The sequence below is a fragment of the Peromyscus maniculatus genome, chromosome 12 (assembly GCF_049852395.1).
Source record: "Peromyscus maniculatus bairdii isolate BWxNUB_F1_BW_parent chromosome 12, HU_Pman_BW_mat_3.1, whole genome shotgun sequence".
In the NCBI taxonomy this organism is placed as follows: domain Eukaryota; kingdom Metazoa; phylum Chordata; class Mammalia; order Rodentia; family Cricetidae; genus Peromyscus; species Peromyscus maniculatus.
In genome coordinates this window covers 13,006,904-13,033,633 of record NC_134863.1, presented here as the reverse complement: position 1 = coordinate 13,033,633, position 26,730 = coordinate 13,006,904, and the positions used below count along the sequence as shown (strand labels likewise).

Here is a 26,730-nt window from a genome sequence, read left to right as displayed (position 1 = left end):
CCAGATGACCCAGTAAGATTCAAATGTCATTCTGTAAATGTAGTACACTAGAAGTTTTGGGTTCCGGACTCTTTTCTTGTGACTGATAAGTTTAGAGAAGGAGGAAGAGAAAATTATAGAATATAAAAGACACGACACATAGAGACTCATTCTGGGGACACTTCTGAGAAATGTTTTATAGTATGAAACACCATGAAAAAATTCCCGGAATAAGGGAATTGTCACACATTGATGTATTACTAGGTACAGAGTCTAGAGTCCACATGGCATTCCAGAAGTAGGAGAAAGTGGCTAGAGAAGAGAGAGATGGAGGATTATGGGGGTGGAGACTGGTCCTGGATCTCTGTGGGGCAACTTGAAATTCCCAAAAGAAAGCCACGAATACACAGAACACTATGGACAATCACAGCCTGTGGCAAGATGTGTGTCAAGAAGGTGGATCCCCAATTGCTCATGTCCTTTAGCTCTTGGAACATGGGTATTAGCTTATGGGAACTTCCTAAGGCACCATCTGTATCTTGGAATCAGAATCAAGAATGCATGAAAAAGAGCCAAGGCAGGGGTCAGAGATCAGATCCCTGCTCACTCATAAGGTCAGAGGTTCAAGGATGAAGGAAAAGTCTCTGACCTCCTCTACACCTCAGTCATCCTGCATGGCAGTCCAGGATGAGGCGCATAGGCTGGGAATGAGCTACACATTAACACTAGGCCCTTCCTTGCCAGTATATTGCAGATGTGGTAGTTGTGTCAGACTAAACAGCCATTTTACCCAGCACTCTACCCTGTTGGTGCCACGTGAAGCAGGAGTTAACAGTGAACAGAGGACTATGCATGGACTGCTACAAGTCCTGAAGGAAGAAATGGAAGGGCTCTGTTCTTCCTTTATCATTGGGCTTACTCTGCTAGACTATCACCTACAGGTTCCTTAGAGTACAAGAGAGAATACTGTTCCTCCCCAGACACAGTGGATCTATCACAGGTAAGGACACAAAGTGAACACAACACTTCATGGGCACTGTCATGGTGAATCTCAACAGTCAATTGGATGATACCCAGTACTGGGCAGCAAGTGTGAGATTAGAGCAGTTTAGGTTAGGTGAGGTGGAAAGACTACTGAACTCTGCATGACATCATGGCTTAGGAAGGGATCAAGGATATATAAAAAGGTAAGCTGAGCATGAGCATTAAATCTTCTGGTCACTGACAGGTTATAATGGGACTCTGCCACAGACTCCTGCCTGTATATATAATTACCCCGTGTTACAGTCTATAAGCTGAGACTATATTCAAAAAAGTACCAATTCCCTTTTAGGTTATCTTCACAGGAATTTTTAACAACAACTGAATAAATTATTCAGACAGGCAGAAGTAAAATGCAGAGCTAGTAACTGAATCCCAAACCCTGAAAGTTTGGTAGTATCACGGACTTAAAGAATAAATGTTCTGCCGGGCGGTGGTGGCGCACGCCTTTAATCCCAGCACTTGGGAGGCAGAGCCAGGCGGATCTCTGTGAGTTCGAGGCCAGCCTGGTCTACCAAGTGAGCTCCAGGAAAGGCGCAAAGCTACACAGAGAAACCCTGTCTCGAAAAAGCAAAAAAAAAAAAAAAAAAAAAAAAAAGATAAGATTGGAGCTGGAAAGATGGCTCAGTGGTTAAGAGCACCGACTGCTCTTCCAGAGGTCCTGAGTTCAATTCCCAGCAACCACATGGTGGCTCGAAACCATCTGTAATGAGATCTGGTGCCCTCTTCTGGCCTGCAGGGACACATGCTGTATACATAATAAATAAATCTTAAAAAAAAAAAAAAAAAAAAAAAAGAATAAATGTTCTGGGGAAATGTGTACAAAGGAGAGGAGGATATGCAAAGCACATTTAATAGCACACTCTGCTCACTTTCCATCATGTCCCTGTAATTGGAATAGAACAAGAACCTTCTATTTTCCTTGTCCTTAATGAAATCTTGACCACATTCCTAACTCAAAGACAATGCATAACATGACCACTAGTGGACCCTTGCTCATTGATTCAAACCAGGTACACTGATCCAAATTCACTGAGTTGAATTTCACCCTCAGTCATGTGACATTGGAACAATGTGCCTTGAGGAACATCAGCTCTACTCCATCTGCATTACCCACATGTGGGAGAAAGGATTAGAGGGTGGTCCACCCATTCCTGTCTACAGCAGGTGAAGCCACCCTGACTCATACTAATGAGCCTCAGTTTCCACTGGTTCATGCTATTGAATGAGAGCCGAAGGTGACATCAGATGCATTTTAAATTCTTTAGCTGTGTTTACATTGAAAACTTAGATATATTAGTATTAACCTACATAGGAAAAATTGTCTTAAACTTCTCTCTAGATTTACATATGAAAGAAAATGATTATCACCACATTACACAACTGGACAGAATTACAGAATTCACAACATGCCTTTTTTCTTATCAGTTGTTTCTATAGAATAAAATTTACAGAATTCTGGTATCATCACATCTGTATGGGGTATAGCTTGTCTCTGCTGAATTCTCTCAATAAAGGAGAAACTGGGAATGCATCGAGAATAGAGTTTCATGTCAGCCTCATGGCAGAAAAACAGAGGAAACTAACAACTGTGTGTTTGTACATTTGATCTGATTGCTTGTTTCCGGGTACAGTCATCAGAGTGAGATTGTGCTTCAGGAGGATCACTGAATAGTGTACAACCAGTTAAGCATTACATGAACATGACAAGTAAAATCTAATTTATGTGGAAATACAGAAGGAAGAGCCCCATGACTGAACACACTTTGTGAGTGTGGTGCCAGAGCAGAGTGGTATCACTCTAATCCTTCTTAGAGCCCATGACACCCTTGCAATGGCTCCATTCACCGCTGTTCACTAAGACCCTAAGAATTTCTTAAGGACTACCCACAGGACTCACTAGGCTAAAACAGATCTTTGTAATGTATACTGTAGGAAAAAGCACAGGCATTCAGAAGTGCCCTGTGATGTTTGTGAGATACCAGAAGACTTCAGCTACACAGGAGTAACTGAATTCAGACAAACTGTTTCATTTACTCTAGAACACTGGAGAACCGCTATTCTTCATTCTTTGACTGCCCCTTATATAATAGTACATCTCATGGACAATGTATGGCATTGTCCATGGGAGGTAGGAAGGTAAGAAGCTTTGAAAACTTGTGACATTTCACACAATGGAGCAGTAACAGCTGCATTTGTGTGCCAGTGACGACCTCTCCTGACAGAAACAACAGACAGGAGACATGCTCTGCCAGGCAGTCCCTGACTCCAAGTGTGAGCTTCATCTGAAGTGAGCTGTGGGATTCCTGGATCAGTAAACAGCACCTTCCTCTATCATCCTCAACCTGCCACTGGCCTCTCAGTGACTGAGTCTGAACCTCCGGAACAAAATTGGGAGGGTACCAATGCTTCCAGGCTCCAAGTCAATCTAAACCAAGTTTTTACGTGGAGGATGGGAGAAAAGGAAACTCTTTTAATCTCACCAAACCTGGATAAACCCTCTACAGGAAGAGGCTGGAAAAGCAGCCTGGTGCCATTGTAGGTGACAGATGTCCCCTGAAACTGTGTGGACAGTCTGAACTGAGTTCAGCTAACAGAATGGTAGTCTACACAGGCTACATGTGAGTTTGCAAGGTGCTGTTCATCCATTCTTCATGAAAGCTCTGTTTCTCCAGAATCTTTTCCCACACAGAAACACACCGGCAATGGACGAAGTCCTACTCCCCTCTGTTGTTTTCTTTTCCCTTTTTTAGAGAAACGGTCTCTGGCCCACAGTGATCTCAATGCCACTTTGTAGAAATGGATGACTTTGAACATAAAATTCTCCCATCGGTTTATAAAGCTATACAACCACAGCACATCTTTTGCTTACTGGGAGCTCAAACTCAAGGCCTTAGAAATGGTAGGTATGCAATAACCACATTCTCTCTCAAGAACTAGCTCTTCTTTGCCAAAGGCCTTCATAGCACATGCTTGAGCAAATACACAGAAACCATTTTGCAAATAATGATGCTCTTCTCACTCCTACCTGCTGCCTGTGGTCCCCCTAGTGCTCCCACTCACAGGCAGTATGGACACTGACTACCAGTGAGCAGAAGACCCTTGTAGCCCAGAGTCTAGGTCACATTTAAAAACCTGTTGCCAGGAGCAAAGGAGACCAGAGGTTAACATCCCTTGCTGTTCCTGCAGAGGACACAGGTCTGGTTGGTTTCTAACACAGAAAAAACAGCTCAAAACAGTCTATAACTCCAGTTGCTAGAAACCATACAGCTAATTTGAGTCTGCATATGTATCATAGATACAAATGGTGCACATACAATCATACAGGTGAATACTCACATACCCAAAATAAAAATAAATATATCTTTAAAAAATGTCTTCCTATTAGGAAAATGTGTCAGCATAGATCCAGAGCCAAGTGGTAACTGGACACCTGCCCCATCTCCCCATGCAGTATCTGTTTCCCATTCTCAGAATCAGTGATCTGACTAGAAGCCTGTGAGCTTTCTAACCTTTCATTCTTCGGAATGTCTGTATGTAGATGAGAAGTAATGCCCTGGGCTCTCTGTGGTAGTCACTACAGGGTCCTGATCTCTGCAGTTTTGACCTATTGAAGGCAGATACTGGGATGTTCCAAGTTAGGGATTACCAAGTGCTGGGGCTATAGAAGGTCTCTTCATCTCCATGGACAGCCTCATCACTTATCTCTGTGCCTTGGTTTATTCTTTCACAGAGTAGCACACAAACAAATAAATGTACTGCATATGATGGGCTTTGAACATATATACTTTATAAAGGTCAAGCGTGTATCCTAATATGGTAATTCAACAGCTTGTCCCTGTAGATTGGACTGAGCAATTGGGATACCTATCTTGGGGAAAAACAGATTTAGATGTAGCCTGTTGTACACCATTCCAGACTAACTACAGGCATCATAGCTGAATCCAGTGCACATGGACAAATACCTCCACTATTTATTTTAACTTAGAGACCCACTTTTTAAAAAAATACGGTCCAAATGCTTCCCAATAGGTGGCATAGATCACAGTGCCTGGTTAGATATAAGGATACCAAGTATTTACACAGTTCATTCCTAAAACGTGTCTTAGGAAAAAATTCCATAATACATACCTCGTCTTTGGTTTCTGCAATGCACCTGAAATGTAAAGGAAAGAAAATAGTATGTGGCCTAGGTCATGATGATTTCTGTTTGCAAGGGTCCTTGAAATACATATCAACATGATATAATGGCAATCAAAGTGGGAAAGAGTCTTCAAATAAAAGACTCTGCTTTAGTATATCATATGATGGTGTCACAAAAGAACTGGGGTTCCTCACTTGTACCACTTCCCACTTTTGCTGGTTCCCACACCAGATCAAGAGGCACTATCTGTTTGGTCTCTGCTGCGTGTTCCCTAAGCCACACTGCAACATGCTGGAGCATCTTTATGATCCTGCTATGAAATTAACCCTGCCACAATGTAGCCTCAATTATTTACACTAATGCTCATGTGTTAAAAGGCTAACCACCTGCAACCCCACACTAGACATAGGAAGCTTGCTCCATATGACTGTTGTGGAACATACTGCATGGAAATTGAGGGGATCTGAAGTGCCTGACAACTTCTAAACCAAAACTTTAAGTTTTATCTAAAGAGAACCTTTTTTCTCCAGAAGAAAAGGCCTGCTCACAAGACTGATAATTAACACTGGATGCTTTGATGCTCTATTCAGTTTGGACCAGGCTGGTACAATTCTTCTTCTCCCCTTCCAAACTAACTCTCTAATACCCATGATGCCTGCTCAGTTTTGTTGTTCAGTGGGATATCCTCTGAAACATAAGATCACTAAAGTAACCTTTCTATTTTAGAGAGAAAAAGGCTCTCTTACCTCCGACGAATTTTCTTCTGTCGTTGTGCGGCCATCTCGTCTAAGTGTGTTTTCATCATTTTCCGGTATTACTAGGGGGACAGAAAGTCATGAGCTTGCAGACTGACAGCTCTTGGTCCTGCTTCCTACCTATGTAGCATATTTGCTTGATGTGGGTAAAAGTGCATGGACTTAGGACATGTGACTAGACCTACTGAACAGGATGGTTGGGCAGCTGCTGAACCGTCTTCCCTTGAAGGAAATTAAAGCAGAGAAAGACCAGGAGAGATATGAGTAAGAGATTTGTTGCATTTCTAGACAGTGGACACCCAAAGCAACATAAAATAATCTGTCTTTGATTGTGTATTGTTAAATTAACATTTTCACATGTATTCTGTTTAGGGCCACTTGTGAGGTTTCATTTTGGGTGTGGAGGTCAGTGGATAGCTTGTGGGATCTGTTTCTCTCCTTTGCCATGTGTGTTCTGAGTTTCAAATCCAGGTCATTGGGCTTAGAGAAGGCATCGATATCCTTGGAAAGAAGAATTTTATCCTTCCCCATGACCAAACTTGTGTTTAAACTTTAGTGTGTGTGTTTACAATTTTTATCATTCCAATTTCAGGAAAGAGTTGACAGATGAGGACGGCAGGAATACAATCTTTTATGTACTAAATGTCTCACATGAAACTCTCAACTTGGAAAGAAGAGAATCACTATGAAGGAAGCAGCTGTATAGGATGTCAGCATTTTACTCCAAGATCAAAAAACATAAAGAAATTTGCACGGACTAGGAAGAGAATCACAAGCTAAGAGCACTAGAACTAGAAATACAAAAGAAACTCCAGGACTTAGAAGATGTGTAACGATAGAATGTTGGCAGATAAATGCCTAGTGATATATGAGAGTGCTTTCATTAGCCACTCTCAAGAAAAAAACCCATGAACTACTAGGAGAAGCAAAGACCATTTTGAAAGATGAAATAGGCAACTTTGAATCCAGAGTGACATCCATTCAGCAGGTGTTAGCACATCTGAAATTTCAGTTGGATGCAAAATTATCCTTCAACATAACCAGTGAGGTTGATGAAAAGGAATCATATCAGCATACATTTAAAATATTTGTCTATCTTCTATGGAGCTGTGGGTTGTAGTTTGGTTAACTTTGCTTTACTTCTGGTAATGAGTGAGTAAATACAAGAGATGCTAGGTAACAAGGCGGATGCTAAAAGGGACGCGAGGAACGCCCTCAGAAGGGGAAATAGATGAGAACTCCTGAGAAACCTGGGGGTTAGGGTGGGACAATGGAAAGTAGGGATATGGGATCGGGGCATAGGGAAATGGGACAGTTGAGCAGGGGATGGGATGGGCAGCTTGGGAGAGCAATGAAAGAGATAACTTGATAGAGGAAGACATCATGGGGATAGGGAGAAACCTGGTCAGGGAAGTTCCCTGGAATCCACAGGCATGACCCAACTTAGAATACTAGCAGTGGTGGAAAGGTTTCCTGAGCTAGCCTACCCTGGTGATCAGATTGCTGAATACCCTAACTGTCATCATAGAGCCTTCATCAAGTAACTGATGGAAACAGATGCAGAGAGCCATGGCCAAGCATGTTCAGTCGAAGAGAGGGAAGAGTAATTCTATGAGCAAGGGGCATCAAGACCATGATGGGAAGACTTACAGATACAACTAAACTAAGCTGGTGGGCACTCATGAACTTTGGACCCATAGCTGTGGATCATGCATGGGAAAGGACTGGGCCTTTACTTGGGCAAGACCGTTGTGTAGCTTGGTGTGTTTCATGGCACCCTGACAGTGGGAATAGGATCTATCCCTGGAGCATGAACTGGCTTTTGGAGCCCATTGCCCATGGTAGGGACACCTTGCACAGCCTTGATGAAAGGGGAGAGATGTAGACCTGTCCCAGCTGAATGTTCTGGGCTTGCTGACTCTCCATGGGAGGCCATACATTTTCCAAGGAGGGGATGAGGGGTAGGCTGGTGGAAAAGGCTGGAGTGGGAGCAGAGAGCGAATGAGGGACAAATCTGTGGTTGGTAAGTGAAATGAATAAATTAAAAGATTCCTAAAAAATGTTTGTCTAGCACACTCAAGCATTGTTTTAAATGATAATTTCCATTCTTCAAAGGACATGGATGGGAGTTTTAAACATTTCATTTCATTAATGGAAATCTGTGTATTTAACATATATTGCTTCTTTATTTCATATGTTGAGAAGGAGACAATATTCATGTTCCATTTATATCATAAGTATATCAATTTTAGTAGGTTCATGTGATATTCATAAAATCAGCTAAACCAACAACAACGAGAACTTTAGATTTTCTAAATATTGTGTAGGAAATTGCTGTCTTATGATTGAAATAAACACTCAAATTGAGCAAGTGAAATGTTACATAAATCAGTTCCAATGGAATAGAGCCCCAAGAAAACAATCTCTGCAATGAGCAATGACATGGAAACTCAAGCAAATCATGCAAGTGATTATGTATCTCAATGGTGGCATGATATTTGCCAATAATTAAACTTTACTACAACTTTCACCACAAATTGTTATGATTTTATTGTAATTGTGCACATGCCATTCAGATTTCTTGTTCATGGGTATGCATGAATGTGCATGTGTGAGTGTAGTTTTGATCATAGGTGTGGATTAGATGCATTTGCTTGGTTGCATGTAAGTGTTCGTGTGCATGGATGTGAGAGGAGTGTGCGGACTATCCTACATTAGTCCACACACTCAGTTACCACCTGCCCTCCATTCTGATCCCCTAATGTCAGAACCCACAGTGGTGGTATTGGCAGGGATCATCCTCCATAGTCCTTCCTGCCTAGCTTTATGAAGGACCCTCAAACAAATTCCAACTCAGGGTTGGACACAGGCAAGAGCCCCATATCCAGGCTCTCTGGAGTATTCGAAACCTATTCTAAACCTGTTCTATGATAATGTGCTGCCCACCCATGAAGGCCCTCTATGCCCAGACCCAGGCAGATTTATCAACTCTCTTATGAGTCTGAATCACTTCTCTCCTTCCATTCCACCCATCAGCAGGCCCAGACCCAGAAAGGCAGCACATCTGTCAGCCCTTTTGCTGACTGTGACCCATGATACTCATTCTTCACCCTGTGTGACAATGCCACACCAAACAGATTATGGAGGCCAATACTAGGACCATCTTTTGAAATCTCACCCAGGACCCTTAACTCATCCCACCACTTAGTCTCAGACACAAGGTAGCCAGATCCATGAATAGAAGTCATACATTTTTGGCAAGGCCTAGGTGAAGGCCATATGTGTTGTCTTCAAAAAAGCATTAACGGTAGATACTTCTCAGAGGCTTCTGCCTTTCCATGCAAAATGAGGGTGTCTGTACATGAGGCTGCCTGCAGCACAGCTACAGACGGGTATAAAGTAGAGACAGTGTCAAGGAAGTTACCAGACATTGCACTAATTGGGGTCAGAGCATTAGGTGTTCGAGAGTTCCAAATTGACCATCAAAAGTCAGTGGTTTGGCTTTGTCAATTTCCATAAATTTTGGGACAATTTCCTTCTGTTTTTTTTTTTATATAATTTAGTTATTCTTTTACACTACTCTGATTAGGAGACCTTTCCTAGCTGATTTTAGACTCAACTCTTCCCTCTCTTTTCTCATATTCAAGTGCATTATGTATTCAACAGCAGGCTTTCACCTCTACCCACCAGTATCATAAGAGACTCAGATGGGCATTCTTTTGAGCAATGTTTCAATGTTCCCAGGTAGAAAGAATATCCCACACCTTGATGCAATACCAGGTACAGTGTCTAGAGGACTCAGTATCCCAGAGGTAGGTACCAGAGAAGGGAGGAGGAAGATAAAAGGGGTAGAGACTGCTCCTAGATCTAGGAGGGACACCTTGCTCAGAAGTAATAACTGTTGAGTTTAAGGAGAGGAGACACAATGTATTAAGGCTACTGAGATTGTCTATGAAAAGGAGCCAAGCCCCAAGTAGTTCAATGAGATAATGCGGAAGATCAGACAGACTTGTAAAGATCAAAGTCCATCAACCTACCAAAGAGGGGAGAGCCTGGAGGAACCACAATCCTCAGATATGAACTCATTTCTGCCCAAAGACCACCATGTCAGATACTCGAGTACAAAGTCATAAATATACAAAACATAGAGGACAGACACAGCCTGTAGCAAGATGTGTGTCAAGAAGGTGGATCCCCAATTGCTCATGTCCTTCAGCTCTTGGAACATGGGTATTAGCTTATGGGAACTTCCTAAGACACCCTCAGTATCTTGGAATCAGAATCAAGAATGCATGAAAAAGAGCCAAGGCAGGGGTCAGAGATCAGATCCCTGCTCACTCATAAGGTCAGAGGCTCAAGGATGAAGAATAAGTCTCTGACCTTCTTTACACCTCAGTCATCCTGCATGGCAGTCCAGGATGAGGCACATAGGCTGGGAATGAGCTACACATTAACACTAGGCACTTCTTTGCAGTATATTGCAGATGTGGTAGTTCTGTCAGACATTTTACCCAGCACTCTACACTGTTGGTGCCACATGAAGAAGGAGTTAACAGTGAACAGAGGACTATGCATGGACTGCTACAAGTCCTGAAGGAAGAAATGGAAGGGCTCTGTTCTTCCTTTATCATTGGGCTTACTCTGCAAGACTATCACCTACAAGACTATCTTGTTCCTTAGAGTAAAAGAGAGAATACTGTTCCTCACCAGCCACATTGGCTCTATCACAGGTAAGTACACAAAGTGAACACAACATTTCATGGGCACTGTCATGGTGAATCTCAACAGTCAATTGGATGATACCCAGTACTGGGCAGCAAGTGTGAGATTAGAGCAGTTTAGGTTAGGTGAGGTGGAAAGACTACTGAACTCTGCATGACATCATGGCTTAGGAAGGGATCAAGGATATATAAAAAGGTAAGCTGAGCATGAGCATTAAATCTTCTGGTCACTGACAGGTTATAATGGGACTCTGCCACAGACTCCTGCCTGTATATATAATTACCCCGTGTTACAGTCTATAAGCTGAGACTATATTCAAAAAAAGTACCACTTCCCTTTTAGGTTATCTTCACAGGAATTTTTAACAACAACTGAATAAATTATTCAGACAGGCAGAAGTAAAATGCAGAGCTAGTAACTGAATCCCAAACCCTGAAAGTTTGGTAGTATCACGGACTTAAAGAATAAATGTTCTGGGGAAATGTGTACAAAGGAGAGGAGGATAAGCAAAGCACATTTAATAGCACACTCTGCTCACTTTCCATCATGTCCCTGTAATTGGAATAGAACAAGAACCTTCTATTTTCCTTGTCCTTAATGAAATCTTTACCACATTCCTAACTCAAAGACAATGCATAACATGACCACTAGTGGACCCTTGCTCATTGATTCAAACCAGGTACACTGATCCAAATTCACTGAGTTGAATTTCACCCTCAGTCATGTGACATTGGAACAATGTGCCTTGAGGAACATCAGCTCTACTCCATCTGCATTACCCACATGTGGGAGAAAGGATTAGAGGGTGGTCCACCCATTCCTGTCTACAGCAGGTGAAGCCACCCTGACTCATACTAATGAGCCTCAGTTTCCACCAGTTCATGCTATTGAATGAGAGCCAAAGGTGACATCAGATGCATTTTAAAATCTGTAGTTGTGTTTACATTGAAGACTTAGATATATTGGAATTATCCTACATAGGGAAATAGTCTTAAGCTTCTCTTTAGATTTACATATAAAGAAAATGATTATCACCACATTACACAACTGGACAGAATTACAGAATTCACAACATACCTTTTTCATTAGGAATTTCTATAGAATAAAATTTACAGATTTCTGGTGTCATCACATCTGTATGCGGTATTGCTTCTCTCTGCTGAATTCTCTTCAATAAAGGAGAAACTGGGAATGCATCGAGAATAGAGTTTCATGTCAGCCTCATGGCAGAAAAACAGAGGAAACTAACAACTGTGTGTTTGTACATTTGATCTGATTGCTTGTTTCCGGGTACAGTCATCAGAGTGAGATTGTGCTTCAGGAGGATCACTGAATAGTGTACAACCAGTTAAGCATTACATGAACATGACAAGTAAAAGCTAATTTATGTGGCAATGCAGAAGGAAGTGCCCCATGACTGAACACACTTTGTGAGTGTGGTGTCAGAGCAGAGTGGTATCACTCTAATCCTTCTTAGAGCCCATGACACCTTTGCAATGGCTCCATTCACCAGCTGCTCACTAAGACCCTAAGAATTTCTTAAGGACTACCCACAGGACTCACTAAGCTAATACAGATCTTTGTAATATATACTATAGGAAAAAGCACAGGCATTCAGAAGTGCCCTGTGATTCTGTGAGATACCAGAAGACTTCAGCTACACAGGAGTAACTGAATTCAGACAAACTGTTTCATTTACTCTAGAACACTGGAGAACTGCTATTCTTCATTCTTTGACTACCCCTTATATAATAGTACATCTCATGGACAATGTATGGCATTGTCCATGGGAGGTAGGAAGGTAAGAAGCTTTGAAAACTTGTGACATTTCACACAATGGAGCAGTAACAGCTGCATTTGTGTGCCAGTGACGACCTCTCCTGACAGAAACAACTGACAGGAGACATGCTCTGCCAGGCAGTCCCTGACTCCAAGTGTGAGCTTCATCCCAAATGAGCTGTGGGATTCCTGGATCAGTAAACAGCACCTTCCTCTATCATCCTCAACCTGCCACTGGCCTCTCAGTGACTGAGTCTGAACCTCCGGAACAAAATTGGGAGGGTACCAATGCTTCCAGGCTCCAAGTCAATCTAGACCAAGTTGTCACGTGGAAGTTGGGAGGAAAGGAAACTCTTTTAATCACATCACCCTGCATAAACCCTCATCAGGAAGAGGCTGGAAAAGCAGCCTGGTGCCATTGTAGGTGACAGATGTCCCCTGAAATTGTGTGGACAATCTGAACTGAGTTCAGCTAACAGAATGGTAGTCTACACAGGCTACGTGTGAGTTTGCAAGATGCCGCTCATCCATTCTTCATGAAAGCTCTGTTTCTCCAGAATCTTCTCCCACACAGACATAGGGGCAATGGACGAAGTCCTACTCCCCTCTGTTGTTTTCTTTTCACTTTTTTTTAGAGAAAAGGTCTCTGGCCCACAGTGATCTCAATGTCACTTTGTAGAAATGGATGTCTTTGAACTTAAAATTCTCCCATCAGCACCTCTGAAGGAGGTTTATAAAGCTATACAACCACAGCACATCTTTTGCATACTGGGAGCTCACACCCGAGGCCTTAGAAATGGTAGGTATGCAATAACCACATTCTCTCTCAAGAACTAGCTCTTCTTTGCCAAAGGCCTTCATAGCACATGCCTGAGCAAATATACAGAAACCATTTTGCAAATAACGATGCTCTTCTTACTCCTACCTGCTGCCTGTGGTCCCCCTAGTGTTCCCACTCACAGGCAGTATGGACACTGACTACCAGTGAGCAGAAGTCCCCTTGGAGCCCAGAGTCTAGCTCACATTTAAAAACCTGTTGCCAGGAACTAAGGAGACCAGAGGTTAACATCCCCTGCTGTTCCTGCAGAGGACACAGGTCTGGTTGGTTTCTAACACAGAAAAAACAGCTCAAAATAGTCTATAACTCCAGTTGCTAGAAACCATACAGCTAATTTGAGTCTGCATATGTATCATAGATACAAATGGTGCACATACATTCATACAGGTGAACACTCATATACACAAAATAAAAATAAATATATCTTTAAAAACATCCTCCTATTAGGAAAATGTGTCAGCTCAGATCCAGAGCCAAGAGGTAACTGGAGTTCCTAGTGGACACTGTTGTTAAGATGAGTGTCTCTTTTGTGCTCATGCTATTGGTTTTTTTTTTGCTAAATCATTTATTTCTTTTTGATATATAGTACTTTCATTTTTTCTATTAAAATCTTGATCTTAAATTTGCATGAGAGAATTTTTAAATTTTTCATTTTTTCCCTTTTGTTGGAAATGGATTTTTTTCATACAATATTCCAAATTATAGTTTCTCCTCCCCTTGTTCCTGCCAGTTCCTCCCAATCTCCCATCTCATTTGGATCCATTCTGTCTGTCTCCCACTAGAAAAAAATTTCTGAAAGATAACAACCAAACATGACAAAAGAAATATAAGATATAGAAAAACCATCATATCAAACTATTTCTTTAAAAAATCTTTTTTTTGATATTATAATAAGGACATCATTTCTCACACCTGTTTCTCAATGAAAACCCTCCTCTAGACCCATAAACCTTTCCTTGCTCTCTTTCAAAACATGGCTCCTTTTCTCACTAACTGGAGTGTGTGTGTGTGTGTGTGTGTGTGTGTGTGTGTGTGTGTGTGTTCCAAATCAAATAAATAGAACCTGATCAGTATACATAATATTACTTTTATGCTTTATATGTATATGTGTTCAGGGCTGAGCATTGTATAAACAATTGTTGTGCTCTTTTTCTGAGAAGTGTTTCTTCCATTTTTCATTAGTTCTTACTGGATTAATCCATGTACTATAAAATTCTAAATGAAACACACCTGCCCCATCTCGCCATGCAGTATCTGTTTCCCATTCTCAGAATCAGTGATCTGACTAGAAGCCTGTGTGCTTTCTAACCTTTCATTCTTCGGAATGTCTGTATGTAGATGAGAAGTAATGCCCTGGGCTCTCTGTGGTAGTCACTACAGGGTCCTGATCTCTGCAGTTTTGACCTATTGAAGGCAGATACTGGGATGTTCCAAGTTAGGGATTACCAAGTGCTGGGGCTATAGAAGGTCTCTTCATCTCCATGGACAGCCTCATCACTTATCTCTGTGCCATGGTTTATTCTTTCACAGAGTAGCACACAAACAAATAAATGTACTGCATATGATGGGCTTTGAACATATATACTTTATAAAGGTCAAGTGTGTATCCTAATAGGGTAATTCAACAGCTTGTCCCTGTAGATTGGACTGAGCAATTGGGATACCTATCTTGGGAAAAAACAGATTTAGATGTGGCCTGGTGTACACCATTCCAGACTAACTACAGGCATCATAGCTGAATCCAGTGCACATGGACAAATGCCTCCACTATTTTTTTAACTTAGAGACCCACTTTTTAAAAAATACAGTCCAAATGCTTCCCAGTGTCATAGATCACAGTGGCTGGTTAGATATAAGGATACCAAGTATTTACACAGTTCATTTCTAAAACGTGTCTTAGGAAAAAGATTCCATAATACATACTTCGTCTTCGATTTCTGCAATGCACCTGAAATGTAAAGAAAAGAAAACAGTCTGTGGCCTAGGTCATGATGAGTTCTGTTTGCATGGGACATTGAAACACATATCAACATGGTATAATGCAAATCAAGGTGGGAAAGAGTCTTCAAATAAAAGACTCTGCTTTAGTATATCATATGATGGTGTCACAAAAGAACTGGGGTTCCTCACTTGTACCTCTTCCCACTTTTGCTGGTTCCCACACCAGATCAAGAGGCACTATCTGTTTGGTCTCTGCTGCATGTTCCCTAAGCCACACTGCAACATGCTGGAGCATCTTTATGATACTGCTATGAAATTAACCCTGCCACAATGTAGCCTCAATTATTTATACTAATGCTCATGTGTTAAAAGTCTAACCACCTGCAACCCCACACTAGACATAAGAAGCTTGCTCCATATGACTGTTGTGGAACATACTGCATGGAAATTGAGGGGATCTGAAGTGCCTGACAACTTCTAAACCAAAACTTTAAGTTTTATCTAAAGAGAACCTTTTTTCTCCAGAAGAAAAAGCTGCTCACAAGACTGATAATTAACACTGGATGCTTTGATGCTCTATTCAGTTTGGAACAGGCTGGTACAATTCTTCTTCTCCCCTTCCTAAGCTAACTCTCTAATACCCATGATGCCTGCTCAGTTTTGTTGTTCAGTGGGATATCCTCTGAAACATAAGATCACTAAAGTAACCTTTCTATTTTAGAGAGAAAAAGGCTCTCTTACCTCCGATGAATTTTCTTCTGTCATTGTGCGGCCATCTTGTCTAAGTGTGTTTTCATCATTTTCCAGTATTACTAGGGGGACAGAAAGTCATGAGCTTGCAGACTGTCAGCTCTTGGTCCTGCTTCCTACCTATGTAGCATCTTTGCTTGATGTGGGTAAAAGTGCATGGACTTAGGACATGTGACTAGACCTACTGAACAGGATGGTTGGGCAGCTGCTGAACCGTCTTCCCTTGAAGGAAATTAAAGCAGAGAAAGACCAGGAGAGATAGGAGTAAGAGATTTGTTGCATTTCTAGACAGTGGACACCCAAAGCAACATAAAATAATCTGTCTTTGATTGTGTATTGTTAAATTAACATTTTCACATGCATTCTGTTTAGGGCCACTTGTGAGGTCTCATTTTGGGTGTGGAGGTCAGTGGATAGCTTGTGGGATCTGTTCCTCCCCTTTTGCCAGGTGTGTTCTGAGTTTCTAATCCAGGTCATTGGGCTTAGAGAAGGCATCGATATCCTTGGAAAGAAGAATTTTATCCTTCCCTGTGACCAAACTTGTGTTTAAACTTTAGTGTTTGTGTTTACAATTTTTATCATTCCAATTTCAGGTAAGAGTTGACAGATGAAGACGGCAGGAATACAATCTTTTATGTAGTAAAAGTCTCACATGAAACTCTCAACTTGGAAAGAAGAGAATCACTATGAAGGAAGCAGCTGTATAGGATGTCAGCATTTTACTCCAAGATCAAAAAACATAAAGAAATTTGCATGGACTAGGAAGAGAATCACAAGCTAAGAGCAGAACTAGAAATACAAAAGAAACTCCAGGACTTAGAAGATGTGTAACGATAGAATGTTGGCAGATAAATGCCTAGTGATATATGAGAGTGCTTTCATTAGCCACTCTCAAGAAAAAAACCCATGAACTACTAGGAGAAGCAAAGACCATTTTGAAAGATGAAATAGGCAACTTTGAATCCAGAGTGACATCCATTCAGCAGGTGTTAGCACATCTGAAAGTTCAGTTGGATGCAAAATTATCCTTCAACATAACCAGTGAGGCTGATGAAAAGGAATCATATCAGCATACATTTAAACTATTTGTCTATCTTCTATGGAGCTGTGGGTTGTAGTTTGGTTAACTTTGCTTTACTTCTGGTAATGAGTGAGTAAATACCAGAGATGCTAGATAACAAGGAGGACCCTAAAAGGGACGCGAGGAACGCCCTCAGAAGGGGAAATAGATGAGAACTCCTGAGAAACCTGGGGGTTAGGGTGGGACAATGGAAAGTAGGGATATGGGATCGGGGCATAGGGAAATGGGACGGTTGAGCAGGGGATGGGATGGGTAGCTTGGGAGAGCAATGAAAGAGATAACTTGATAGAGGAAGACATCATGGGGATAGGGAGAAACCTGGTCAGGGAAGTTCCCTGGAATCCACAGGCATGACCCAACTTAGAATACTAGCAGTGGTGGAAAGGTTCCCTGAGCTAGCCTACCCTGGTGATCAGATTGGTGACTACCCTAACTGTCATAAAGAGCCTTCATCTAGTAACTGATGGAAACAGATGCAGAGAGCCATGGCCAAGCATGTTCAGTCGAAGAGAGGGAAGAGTAATTCTATGAGCAAGGGGCATCAAGACCATGATGGGAAGACAGATACAACTAAACTAAGCTGGTGGGCACTCATGAACTTTGGACCCACAGCTGTGGATCATACATGGGAATGGACTGGGCCTTTGCTTGGGCAAGACCGTTGTGTAGCTTGGTGTGTTTCATGGCACCCTGACAGTGGGAATAGGATCTATCCCTGGAGCATGAACTGGCTTTTGGAGCCCATTGCCCATGGTAGGGACACCTTGCACAGCCTTGATGAAAGGGGAGAGGTGTGGACCTGCCTCAGCTGAATGTTCTGGGCTTGCTGACTCTCCATGGGAGGCCATACATTTTTGATGGAGGGGATGAGGGTTAGGCTGGGGGGAAAGACGGGAGAGGTAGGAATGAGGGACAAATTTGTGGTTTGTATGTGAAATGAATAAAGAGATTCCTAAAAAGATGTTTGTCTAGCACACTCAAGCATTTTTTTAAATGATAATTTCCATTCTTCAAAGGACTTGGAGGGGAGTTTTAATCATTTCATTTCATTAATGGAAATCTGTGTATTTAACGTATATTGCTTCTTTTTTCATATATTCAGAGGAGACAATATTCATGTATCCATTTATATCATAAGTATATCAATTTTAGTAGGTTCATGTGATATTCATAAAATCAGCTAAACCAACAACAGCGAGAATTTTAGATTTAATAAACATTGTGTAGGTAATTGCTTTCTAATGATTGATGGTCTTATGAGTGAAGTAAACACTCGAATTGAGCAAGTGAAATGTTACATAAATCAGTTCCAATGCAATAGAGACCCAAGAAAACAATCTCTGCAATGAGCAATGACATGGAAACTCAAGCAAATCATGCAAGTGATTAAGTATCTCAATGGTGGCATGATATTTGGCAAAAATTAACTTTACTACAACTTTCACCACAAATTGTTATGATTTTATTGTAATTGTGCACATGCCATTCAGATTTCTTGTTCATGGGTATGCATGAATGTGCATGTGTGAGTGTAGTTTTGATCATAGGTGTGGATTAGATGCATTTGCTTGGTTGCAGGTAAGTGTTCGTGTGCATGGATGTGAGAGGAGGGTATGCACTATCCTGCATTAGTCCACACACTCAGTTACCACCTGCCCTCCATTCTGATCCCCTAGTGTCAGAACCCTCACTGGTGGTATTGGCAGGGGTCATCCTCCATAGTCCTTCCTGCCTAGCTTTATGAAGGACCCTCAACCTAATGCCAAAACAGGTATGGACACAGGCAAGTGCCCCATACCCAGGCTCTCTGGAGTATTCTAAACCTATTCTAAACCTGTTCTATCATATAGTGCTACTAACCCATGAAGGCCCTCTATGCCCAGACCCAGGCAGATTTATCAACTCTCTTATGAGTCTGAATCACTTCTCTCCTTCCATTCCACCCACCAGCAGGCCCAGACCCAGAAAGGCAGCACATGTGTAAGCCCTTTTCCTAACTGTGACCCATGATACTCACTCTTCACCCTGTGTGACTATGTCACACCAAACAGATTATGGAGGCCAATACTAGGACCATCTTTTGAAATCTCACCCAGGACCCTTAACTCATCCCACCACTTAGTCTCAGACACAAGTGGTAGCCAGATCCATGCATAGAAGTCGTACATTTTTGGCAAGGCCTAGGTGAAGGCCATATGTGTTGTCTTTAAAAAAAGCACTAAAGGTGGATACTTCTCAGAGGCGTCTGCCTTTCCATGCAAAATGAGGGTGTCTGTACATGAGACTGCCTGCAGCACAGCTACAGACGGGTATAAAGTAGAGACAGTGTCAAGGAAGTTAGCAGACATTGCACTAATTGGTGTCAGTGCATTAGGTGTTTGAGAGTTCCAAATTGACCATCAAAAGTCAGTGGTTTGGCTTTGTCACTTTCCATAAATTTTAGAAAAATTTCCTTCAGTTTTTTTTATAATTTAGTTATTCTTTTACATTAATCTGATTAGGAAATCTTTCCTAGCTGATTTTAGACTCAACTCTTCCCTCTCTTTTCTCATATTCAAGTGCATTAGGTGTTCAACAGCAGGCTTTCACTTCTACCCACCAGTATCATAAGAGACTCAGATGGGCATTCTTTTGAGCAATGTTTCAATGTTCCCAGGTAGAAAGAATATCCCACACCTTGATGTATTACCAGATGCAGTGTCTATAACACTAAGTATCCCAGAGGTAGGTACCAGAGAAGGGAGGAGGAAGATAATGGGGGTAGAGACTGCTCCTAGATCTAGGAGGGACACCTTGTTCAGAAGCAATAGCTGCTGAGTTTAAGGAGAGGAGACACATTGTATTAAGGCTACTGAGATTGTCTATGAAAAGGAGCCAAGGCCAAAGTAGTTCAATGAGACAATGCAGAAGATCAGACAGACTTGTAAAGATCAAAGTCCATCAACCTACCAAAGACGGGAGAGCCTGGAGGAAACACACTTGTCAGATATGAACTCATTTCTGCCCAAAGACCACCATGTCAGATACTCGAGTACAAAGTCATAAATATACAAAACATAGAGGACAGACACAGCCTGTAGCAAGATGTGTGTCAAGAAGGTGGATCCCCAATTGCTCATGTCCTTCAACCCTTGGAACATGGGTATTAGCTTATGGGAACTTCCTAAGGCACCCTCTGTATCTTGGAATCAGAATCAAGAATGCATGAAAAAGAGCCAAGGCAGGGGTCAGAGATCAGATCCCTGCTCACTCATAAGGTCAGAGGCTCAAGGATGAAGGAAAAGTCTCTGACCTCCTTTACACCTCAGTTATCCTGCATGGAGTCTAAAATGAGGCACACGGGCTGGGAATGAGCTACACATTAACACTAGGCCTTTCTTTGCCAGTATATTGCAGACGTGGTAGTTCTGTCAGAGTAAACATCCATTTTACCCAGCACTCTACACTGTTGGTGCCACATGAAGCAGGAGTTAAAAGTGAACCGAGGACTATGCATGAACTGCTACAAGTCCTGAAGGAAGAAATGGAAGGGCTCTGTTCTTCCTTTATCATTGGGCTTACTCTGCAAGACTATCACCTACAAGACTATCTTGTTCCTTAGAGTAAAAGAGAGAATACTGTTCCTCACCAGCCACATTGGCTCTATCACAGGTAAGTACACAAAGTGAACACAACACTTCATGGGCACTGTCATGGTGAATCTCAACAGTCAATTGGATGATACCCAGTACTTGGCAGCAAGTGTGAGATTAGAGCAGTTTAGTTTAGGTGAGGTGGAAAGACTACTGAACTCTGCATGACATCATGGCTTAGGAAGGGATCAAGGATATATAAAAAGGTAAGCTTAGCATGAGCATTAAATCTTCTGGTCGCTGACATGTTATAACGGGACTCTGCCACAGACTCCTGCCTGTATATATAATTACCCTGTGTTACAGCCTATAAGCTGAGACTATATTGAAAAATCTACCATTTCCCTTTTAGGTTATCTTCACTGGAATTTTTAACAACAACTGAACAAATTATTCAGACAGGCAGAAGTAAAATGCAGAGCTAGTAACTGAATCCCAAACCTTGAAAGTTTGGTAGTATCACGGACTTAAAGAATAAATGTTCTGGGGAAATGTGTACAAAGGAGAGGAGGATAAGCAAAGCACATTTAATAGCACACTCTGCTCACTTTCTATCATGTCCCTGTAATTGGAATAGAACAAGAACCTTCTATTTTCCTTGTCCTTAATGAAATCTTTACCACATTCCTAACTCAAAGACAATGCATAACATGACCACTAGTGGACCCTTGCTCATTGATTCAAACCAGGTACACTGATCCAAATTCACTGAGTTGAATTTCACCCTCAGTCATGAGACATTGGAACAAGGTGCCTTGAGGAACATCAGCTCTACTCCATCTGCATCACCCACATGTGGGAGAAAGAATTAGAGGGTGGTGCACCCATTCCAGACTAACTACAGGCATTGTAGCTGATTCCAGGGCATATGGAAAAATGCCTCTAGAATTTTGTTTTTAACTTAGAGGCCCACTTTTTAAAATGTACAGTCCAAATGCTTCCCAATAGGTGGCATAGATCACAGTGCCTGGTTAGACATTAGGATACCCAGTATTTATACAATTCATTTCTAAAAGGTGTCTTAAGAAAGAGATTCCATAATACATACCTCGTCTTCGGTTTCTGCAATTTACCTGAAATGTAAAGAAAAGAAAACAGTCTGTGGCTTAGGTCATGATGAGTTCTGTTTACATGGGTCCTTGAAACACATATGAACATGATATAATGCCAATCAAAGTGGGAAAGAGTCTTCAAATAAAAGACTCTGCTTTAGTATATATGATGGTGTCACAAAAGAACTGGGTTTCCTCACTTGTACCTCTTCCCACTTTTGCTGGTTCCCACACCAGATCAAGAGGCACTATCTGTTTGGTCTCTGCTGCGTGTTCCCTAAGCCACACTGCAACATGCTGGAGCATCTTTATGATCCTGCTATGAAATTAACCCTGCCACAATGTAGCTTCAATTATTTACACTAATGCTCATGTATTAAAAGTCTAACCACCTACAACCCCACACTAGACATAAGAAGCTTGCTCCATATGACTGTTGTGGAACATACTGCATGGAAATTGAGGGGATCTGAAGTGCCTGACAACTTCTAAACCAAAACTTTAAGTTTTATCTAAAGAGAACCTTTTTTCTCCAGAAGAAAAGGCCTGCTCACAAGACTGATAATTAACACTGGATGCTTTGATGCTCTATTCAGTTTGGAACAGGCTGGTACAATTCTTCTTCTCCACTTCCTAAGCTAACTCTCTAATACCCATGATGCCTGCTCAGTTTTGTTGTTCAGTGGGATATCCTCTGAAACGTAAGATCACTAAAGTAACCTTTCTATTTTAGAGAGAAAAAGGCTCTCTTACCTCCGACGAATTTTCTTCTGTCATTGTGCGGCCATCTCGTCTAAGTGTGTTTTCATCATTTTCCGTTAAACCTAGGGGGACAGAAAGTCATGAGCTTGCAGACTGTCAGATCTTGGTCCTGCTTCCTACCTATGTAGCATCTTTGCTTGATGTGGGTAAAAGTGCATGGACTTAGGACATGTGACTAGACCTACTGAACAGGATGATTGGGCAGCTGCTGAACCGTCTTCCCTTGAAGGAAATTAAAGCAGAGAAAGACCAGGAGAGATATGAGTAAGAGATTTGTTGCATTTCTAGACAGTGGACACCCAAAGCAACATAAAATAATCTGTCTTTGATTGTGTATTGTTAAATTAACATTTTCACATGTATTCTGTTTGGAGGGCCACTTGTGAGGTCTCGTTTACGTGTGGAGATCAGTGGATAGCTTGTGGAATCTGTTCCTCCCCTTTTGCCAGGTGTGTCCTGAGTTTCAAATCCAGGTCATCGGGCTTGGAGAAGGCATTGATATCCTTGGAAAGAAGAATTTTTTCCTTCCTTATGGCCAAACTTGTGTTTAATTTGTGTGTGTGTTTACAATTTTTTTTTTTTTTTTTGGTTTTTCGAGACAGGGTTTCTCTGTGCAGCTTTGCGCCTTTCCTGGAGCTCACTTGGTAGCCCAGGCTGGCCTCCAACTCACAGAGATCCACCCACCTCTGCCTCCCGAGTGCTGGGATTAAAGGCGTGCGCCACCACCGCCCGGCTGTGTTTACAATTTTTATCATTCCAATTTCAGGTAAGAGTTGACAGATGAGGACGGCAGGAATACAATCTTTTATGTACTAAATGTCTCACATGAAACTCTCAACTTGGAAAGAAGGGAATCACTGTGAAGGAAGCAGCTGTATAGGATGTCAGCATTTTACTCCAAGATCAAAAAACATAAAGAAATTTGCATGGACTAGGAAGAGAATCACAAGCTAAGAGCAGAACTAGAAATACAAAAGACTCCAGGACTTAGAAGATGTGTAACGATGAAATGTTGGCAGATAAATGCCTAGTGATATATGAGAGTGCTTTCATTAGCCACTCTCAAGAAAAAAACCCATGAACTACTAGGAGAAGCAAAGACCATTTTGAAAGATGAAATAGGCAACTTTGAATCCAGAGTGACATCCATTCAGCAGGTGTTAGCACATCTGAAAGTTCAGTTGGATGCAAAAATTGTCCATCAACATAACCAGTGAGGCTGGTGAAAAGGATACATATCAGCATGCATTTAAAATATTTGTCTATCTTCTATGGAGCTGTGGGTTGTAGTTTGGTTAACTTTGCTTTACTTCTGGTATATACTAATGAGTGAGTAAATACCAGAGATGCTAGATAACAAGGAGGACCCTAAAAGGGACATGAGGAACGCCCTCAGAAGGGGAAATAGATGAGAAACCTGGGGGTTAGGGTGGGACAATGGAAAGTATGGATATGGCATCGGGGCATGGGGAAATGGGACGGTTGAGCAGGGAATGGGATGGGTAGCATGGGAGAGCAATGAAAGAGATAACTTGATAGAAGGAGACATCATGGGGATAGGGAGAAACCTGGTCAGGGAAGTTCCCTGGAATCCACAGGCATGACCCAACTTAGATTACTAACAGTTGTGGAAAGGTTGCCTGAGCTAGCCTACCCTGGTGATCAGATTGGTGACTACCCTAACTGTCATAAAGAGCCTTCATCTAGTAACTGATGGAAACAGATGCAGAGAGCCATGGCCAAGCATGTTCAGTCGAAGAGAGGGAAGAGTAATTCTATGAGCAAGGGGCATCAAGACCATGATGGGAAGACAGATACAACTAAACTAAGCTGGTGGGCACTCATGAACTTTGGACCCACAGCTGTGGATCATGCATGGGAATGGACTGGGCCTTTGCCTGGGCAAGACCGTTGTGTAGCTTGGTGTGTTTCATGGCACCCTGACAGTGGGAATAGGATCTATCCCTGGAGCATGAACTGGCTTTTGGAGCCCATTGCCCATGGTAGGGACACCTTGCACAGCCTTGATGAAAGGGGAGAGGTGTGGACCTGCCTCAGCTGAATGTTCTGGGCTTTGCTGACTCTCCATAGGAGGCCATACATTTTTGATGGAGGGGATGAGGGGTAGGCTGGGGGAAAAGACGGGAGAGGGAGGAATGAGGGACAAATTTGTGGTTGGTATGTGAAATGAATAAATAGTTTCCTAAAAAGATGTTTGTCTAGCACACTCAAGCATTGATTTAAATGATAATTTCCATTCTTCAAAGGACTTGGAGGGGAGTTTTAATCATTTCATTTCATTAATGGAAATCTGTGTATTTAACATATATTGCTTCTTTATTTCATATGTTGAGAAGGAGACAATATTCATGTTCCATTTATATCATAAGTATATCAATTATAGTAGGTTCATGTGATATTCATAAAATCAGCTAAACCATAACAATGAGAACTTTAGATTTACTAAACATTGTGTAGGTAATTGCTTTCTAATGATTGACGGTCTTATGAGTGAAATAAACAATCGAATTGAGCAAGTGAAATGTTACACAAATCAGTTCCAATGCAATAGAGACCCAAGAAAACAATCTCTGCAACGAGCAATGACATGGAAACTCAAGCAAATCATGCAAGTGATTAAGTATCTCAATGGTGGCATGATACTTGCCAATAATTAAACTTTACTACAACTTTAACCACAAATGGTTATGATTTTATTGTAATTGTGCACATGCCATTCAGATTTCTTGTTCATGGGTATGCATGAATGTGCATGTGTGAGTGTAGTTTTGATAATAGGTGTGGATTAGATGCATTTGCTTGGTTGCAGGTAAGTGTTCCTGTGCATGGATGTGAGAGGAGGGTATGCACTATCCTGCATTAGTCCACACACTCAGTTACCACCTGCCCTCCATTCTGATCCCCTAGTGTCAGAACCCTCACTGGTGGTATTGGCAGGGGTCATCCTCCATAGTCCTTCCTGCCTAGCTTTATGAAGGACCCTCAACCTAATGCCAATTCAGGTATGGACACAAGCAAGTGCCCCATACCCAGCTCTCTGGAGTATTCGAAACCTATTCTAAACCTGTTCTATCATAATGTGCTGCCCACCCATGAAGGCCCTCTATTCCCAGACCCAGGCAGATTTATCAACTCTCTTATGAGTCTGAATCACTTCTCTCCTTCCATTCCACCCACCAGCAGGCCCAGACCCAGAAAGGCAGCACATGTGTCAGCCCTTTTGCTGACTGTGACCCATGATACTCACTCTTCACCCTGTGTGACTATGCCACACCAAACAGATTATGGAGGCCAATACTAGGACCATCTTTTGAAATCTCACCCAGGACCCTTAACTCATCCCACCACTTAGTCTCAGACATAAAGTGGTAGCCAGATCCATGAATAGAAGTCATACATTTTTGGCAAGGCCTAGGTGAAGGCCATGTGTTTTGTCTTCAAAAAAGCACTAAAGGTGGATATTTCTCAGAGGCATCTGCCTTTCCATGTAAAAAGAGGGTGTCTGTACATGAGGCTGCCTGCAGCACAGCTACAGACGGGTATAAAGTAGAGACAGTGTCAAGGAAATTAGCAGACATTGCACTAATTGGGGTCAGAGCATTAGGTGTTTGAGAGTTCCAAATGGACCATCAAAAGTCAGTGGTTTGGCTTTGTCACTTTCCATAAATTTTGGGACAACTTTTTCAGGGTTTTTTTTTAATGTAATTTAGTTGTTCTTTTACACTAATCTGATTAGGAGACCTTTCCTAGCTGATTTTAGACTCAACTCTTCCCTCTCTTTTTTCATATTCAAGTGTATCAGCTGTTCAACAGCAAGGTTTCTCCTCTACCCACAAGGCAAGGGCATGAGTCAGATAACCTATTAAGATTCAACCGTCTTTCTGGGCATGCAGTCTCCAGAGAAGGTTTCTGTTTTGTCTTCTTCTCTCCAAGTTGTCTTGTGACTCTGATGAGCTTAGTGAGGGAGAGAAAATTATGGAATAAAAGAGACATGGGACATAAGAGACTCAGTTGGGCATTCTTTTGAGCAATGTTTCAATGTTCCCAGGTAGAAAGGATATCACACACCTTGATGCATTACCAGGTGCAGTGTCTACAGGACCCATGATCCCAGAGGAATGCACCAGATAAGGGAGGAAGAAGATAATGGGGGTAGAGACTGCTCCTAGATCTAGGAGGGACACCTTGCTCAGAAGCAATAACTGTTGAGTTTAAGGAGAGGAGACACAATGT

General features: G+C 41.9%; 1 protein-coding gene across 2 annotated transcripts in view; it reads right to left on the bottom strand.

The window, feature by feature from the left end:
* Window positions 1-26,730, bottom strand: part of LOC143268221 (uncharacterized) — a 152,298-nt gene that overhangs the window by 17,545 nt on the left and 108,023 nt on the right. For both annotated transcript variants that reach the window (XM_076549356.1, XM_076549357.1), the window contains 7 exons: window positions 22,468-22,538; window positions 21,711-21,735; window positions 15,941-16,011; window positions 15,182-15,206; window positions 11,719-11,826; window positions 5,911-5,981; window positions 5,152-5,176 (listed from right to left, as the gene is read on the bottom strand). In XM_076549356.1, the coding sequence (XP_076405471.1) occupies window positions 5,152-5,176; window positions 5,911-5,981; window positions 11,719-11,826; window positions 15,182-15,206; window positions 15,941-16,011; window positions 21,711-21,735; window positions 22,468-22,538 (396 nt within the window). The remainder of the gene's footprint in view (window positions 1-5,151; window positions 5,177-5,910; window positions 5,982-11,718; window positions 11,827-15,181; window positions 15,207-15,940; window positions 16,012-21,710; window positions 21,736-22,467; window positions 22,539-26,730) is intronic.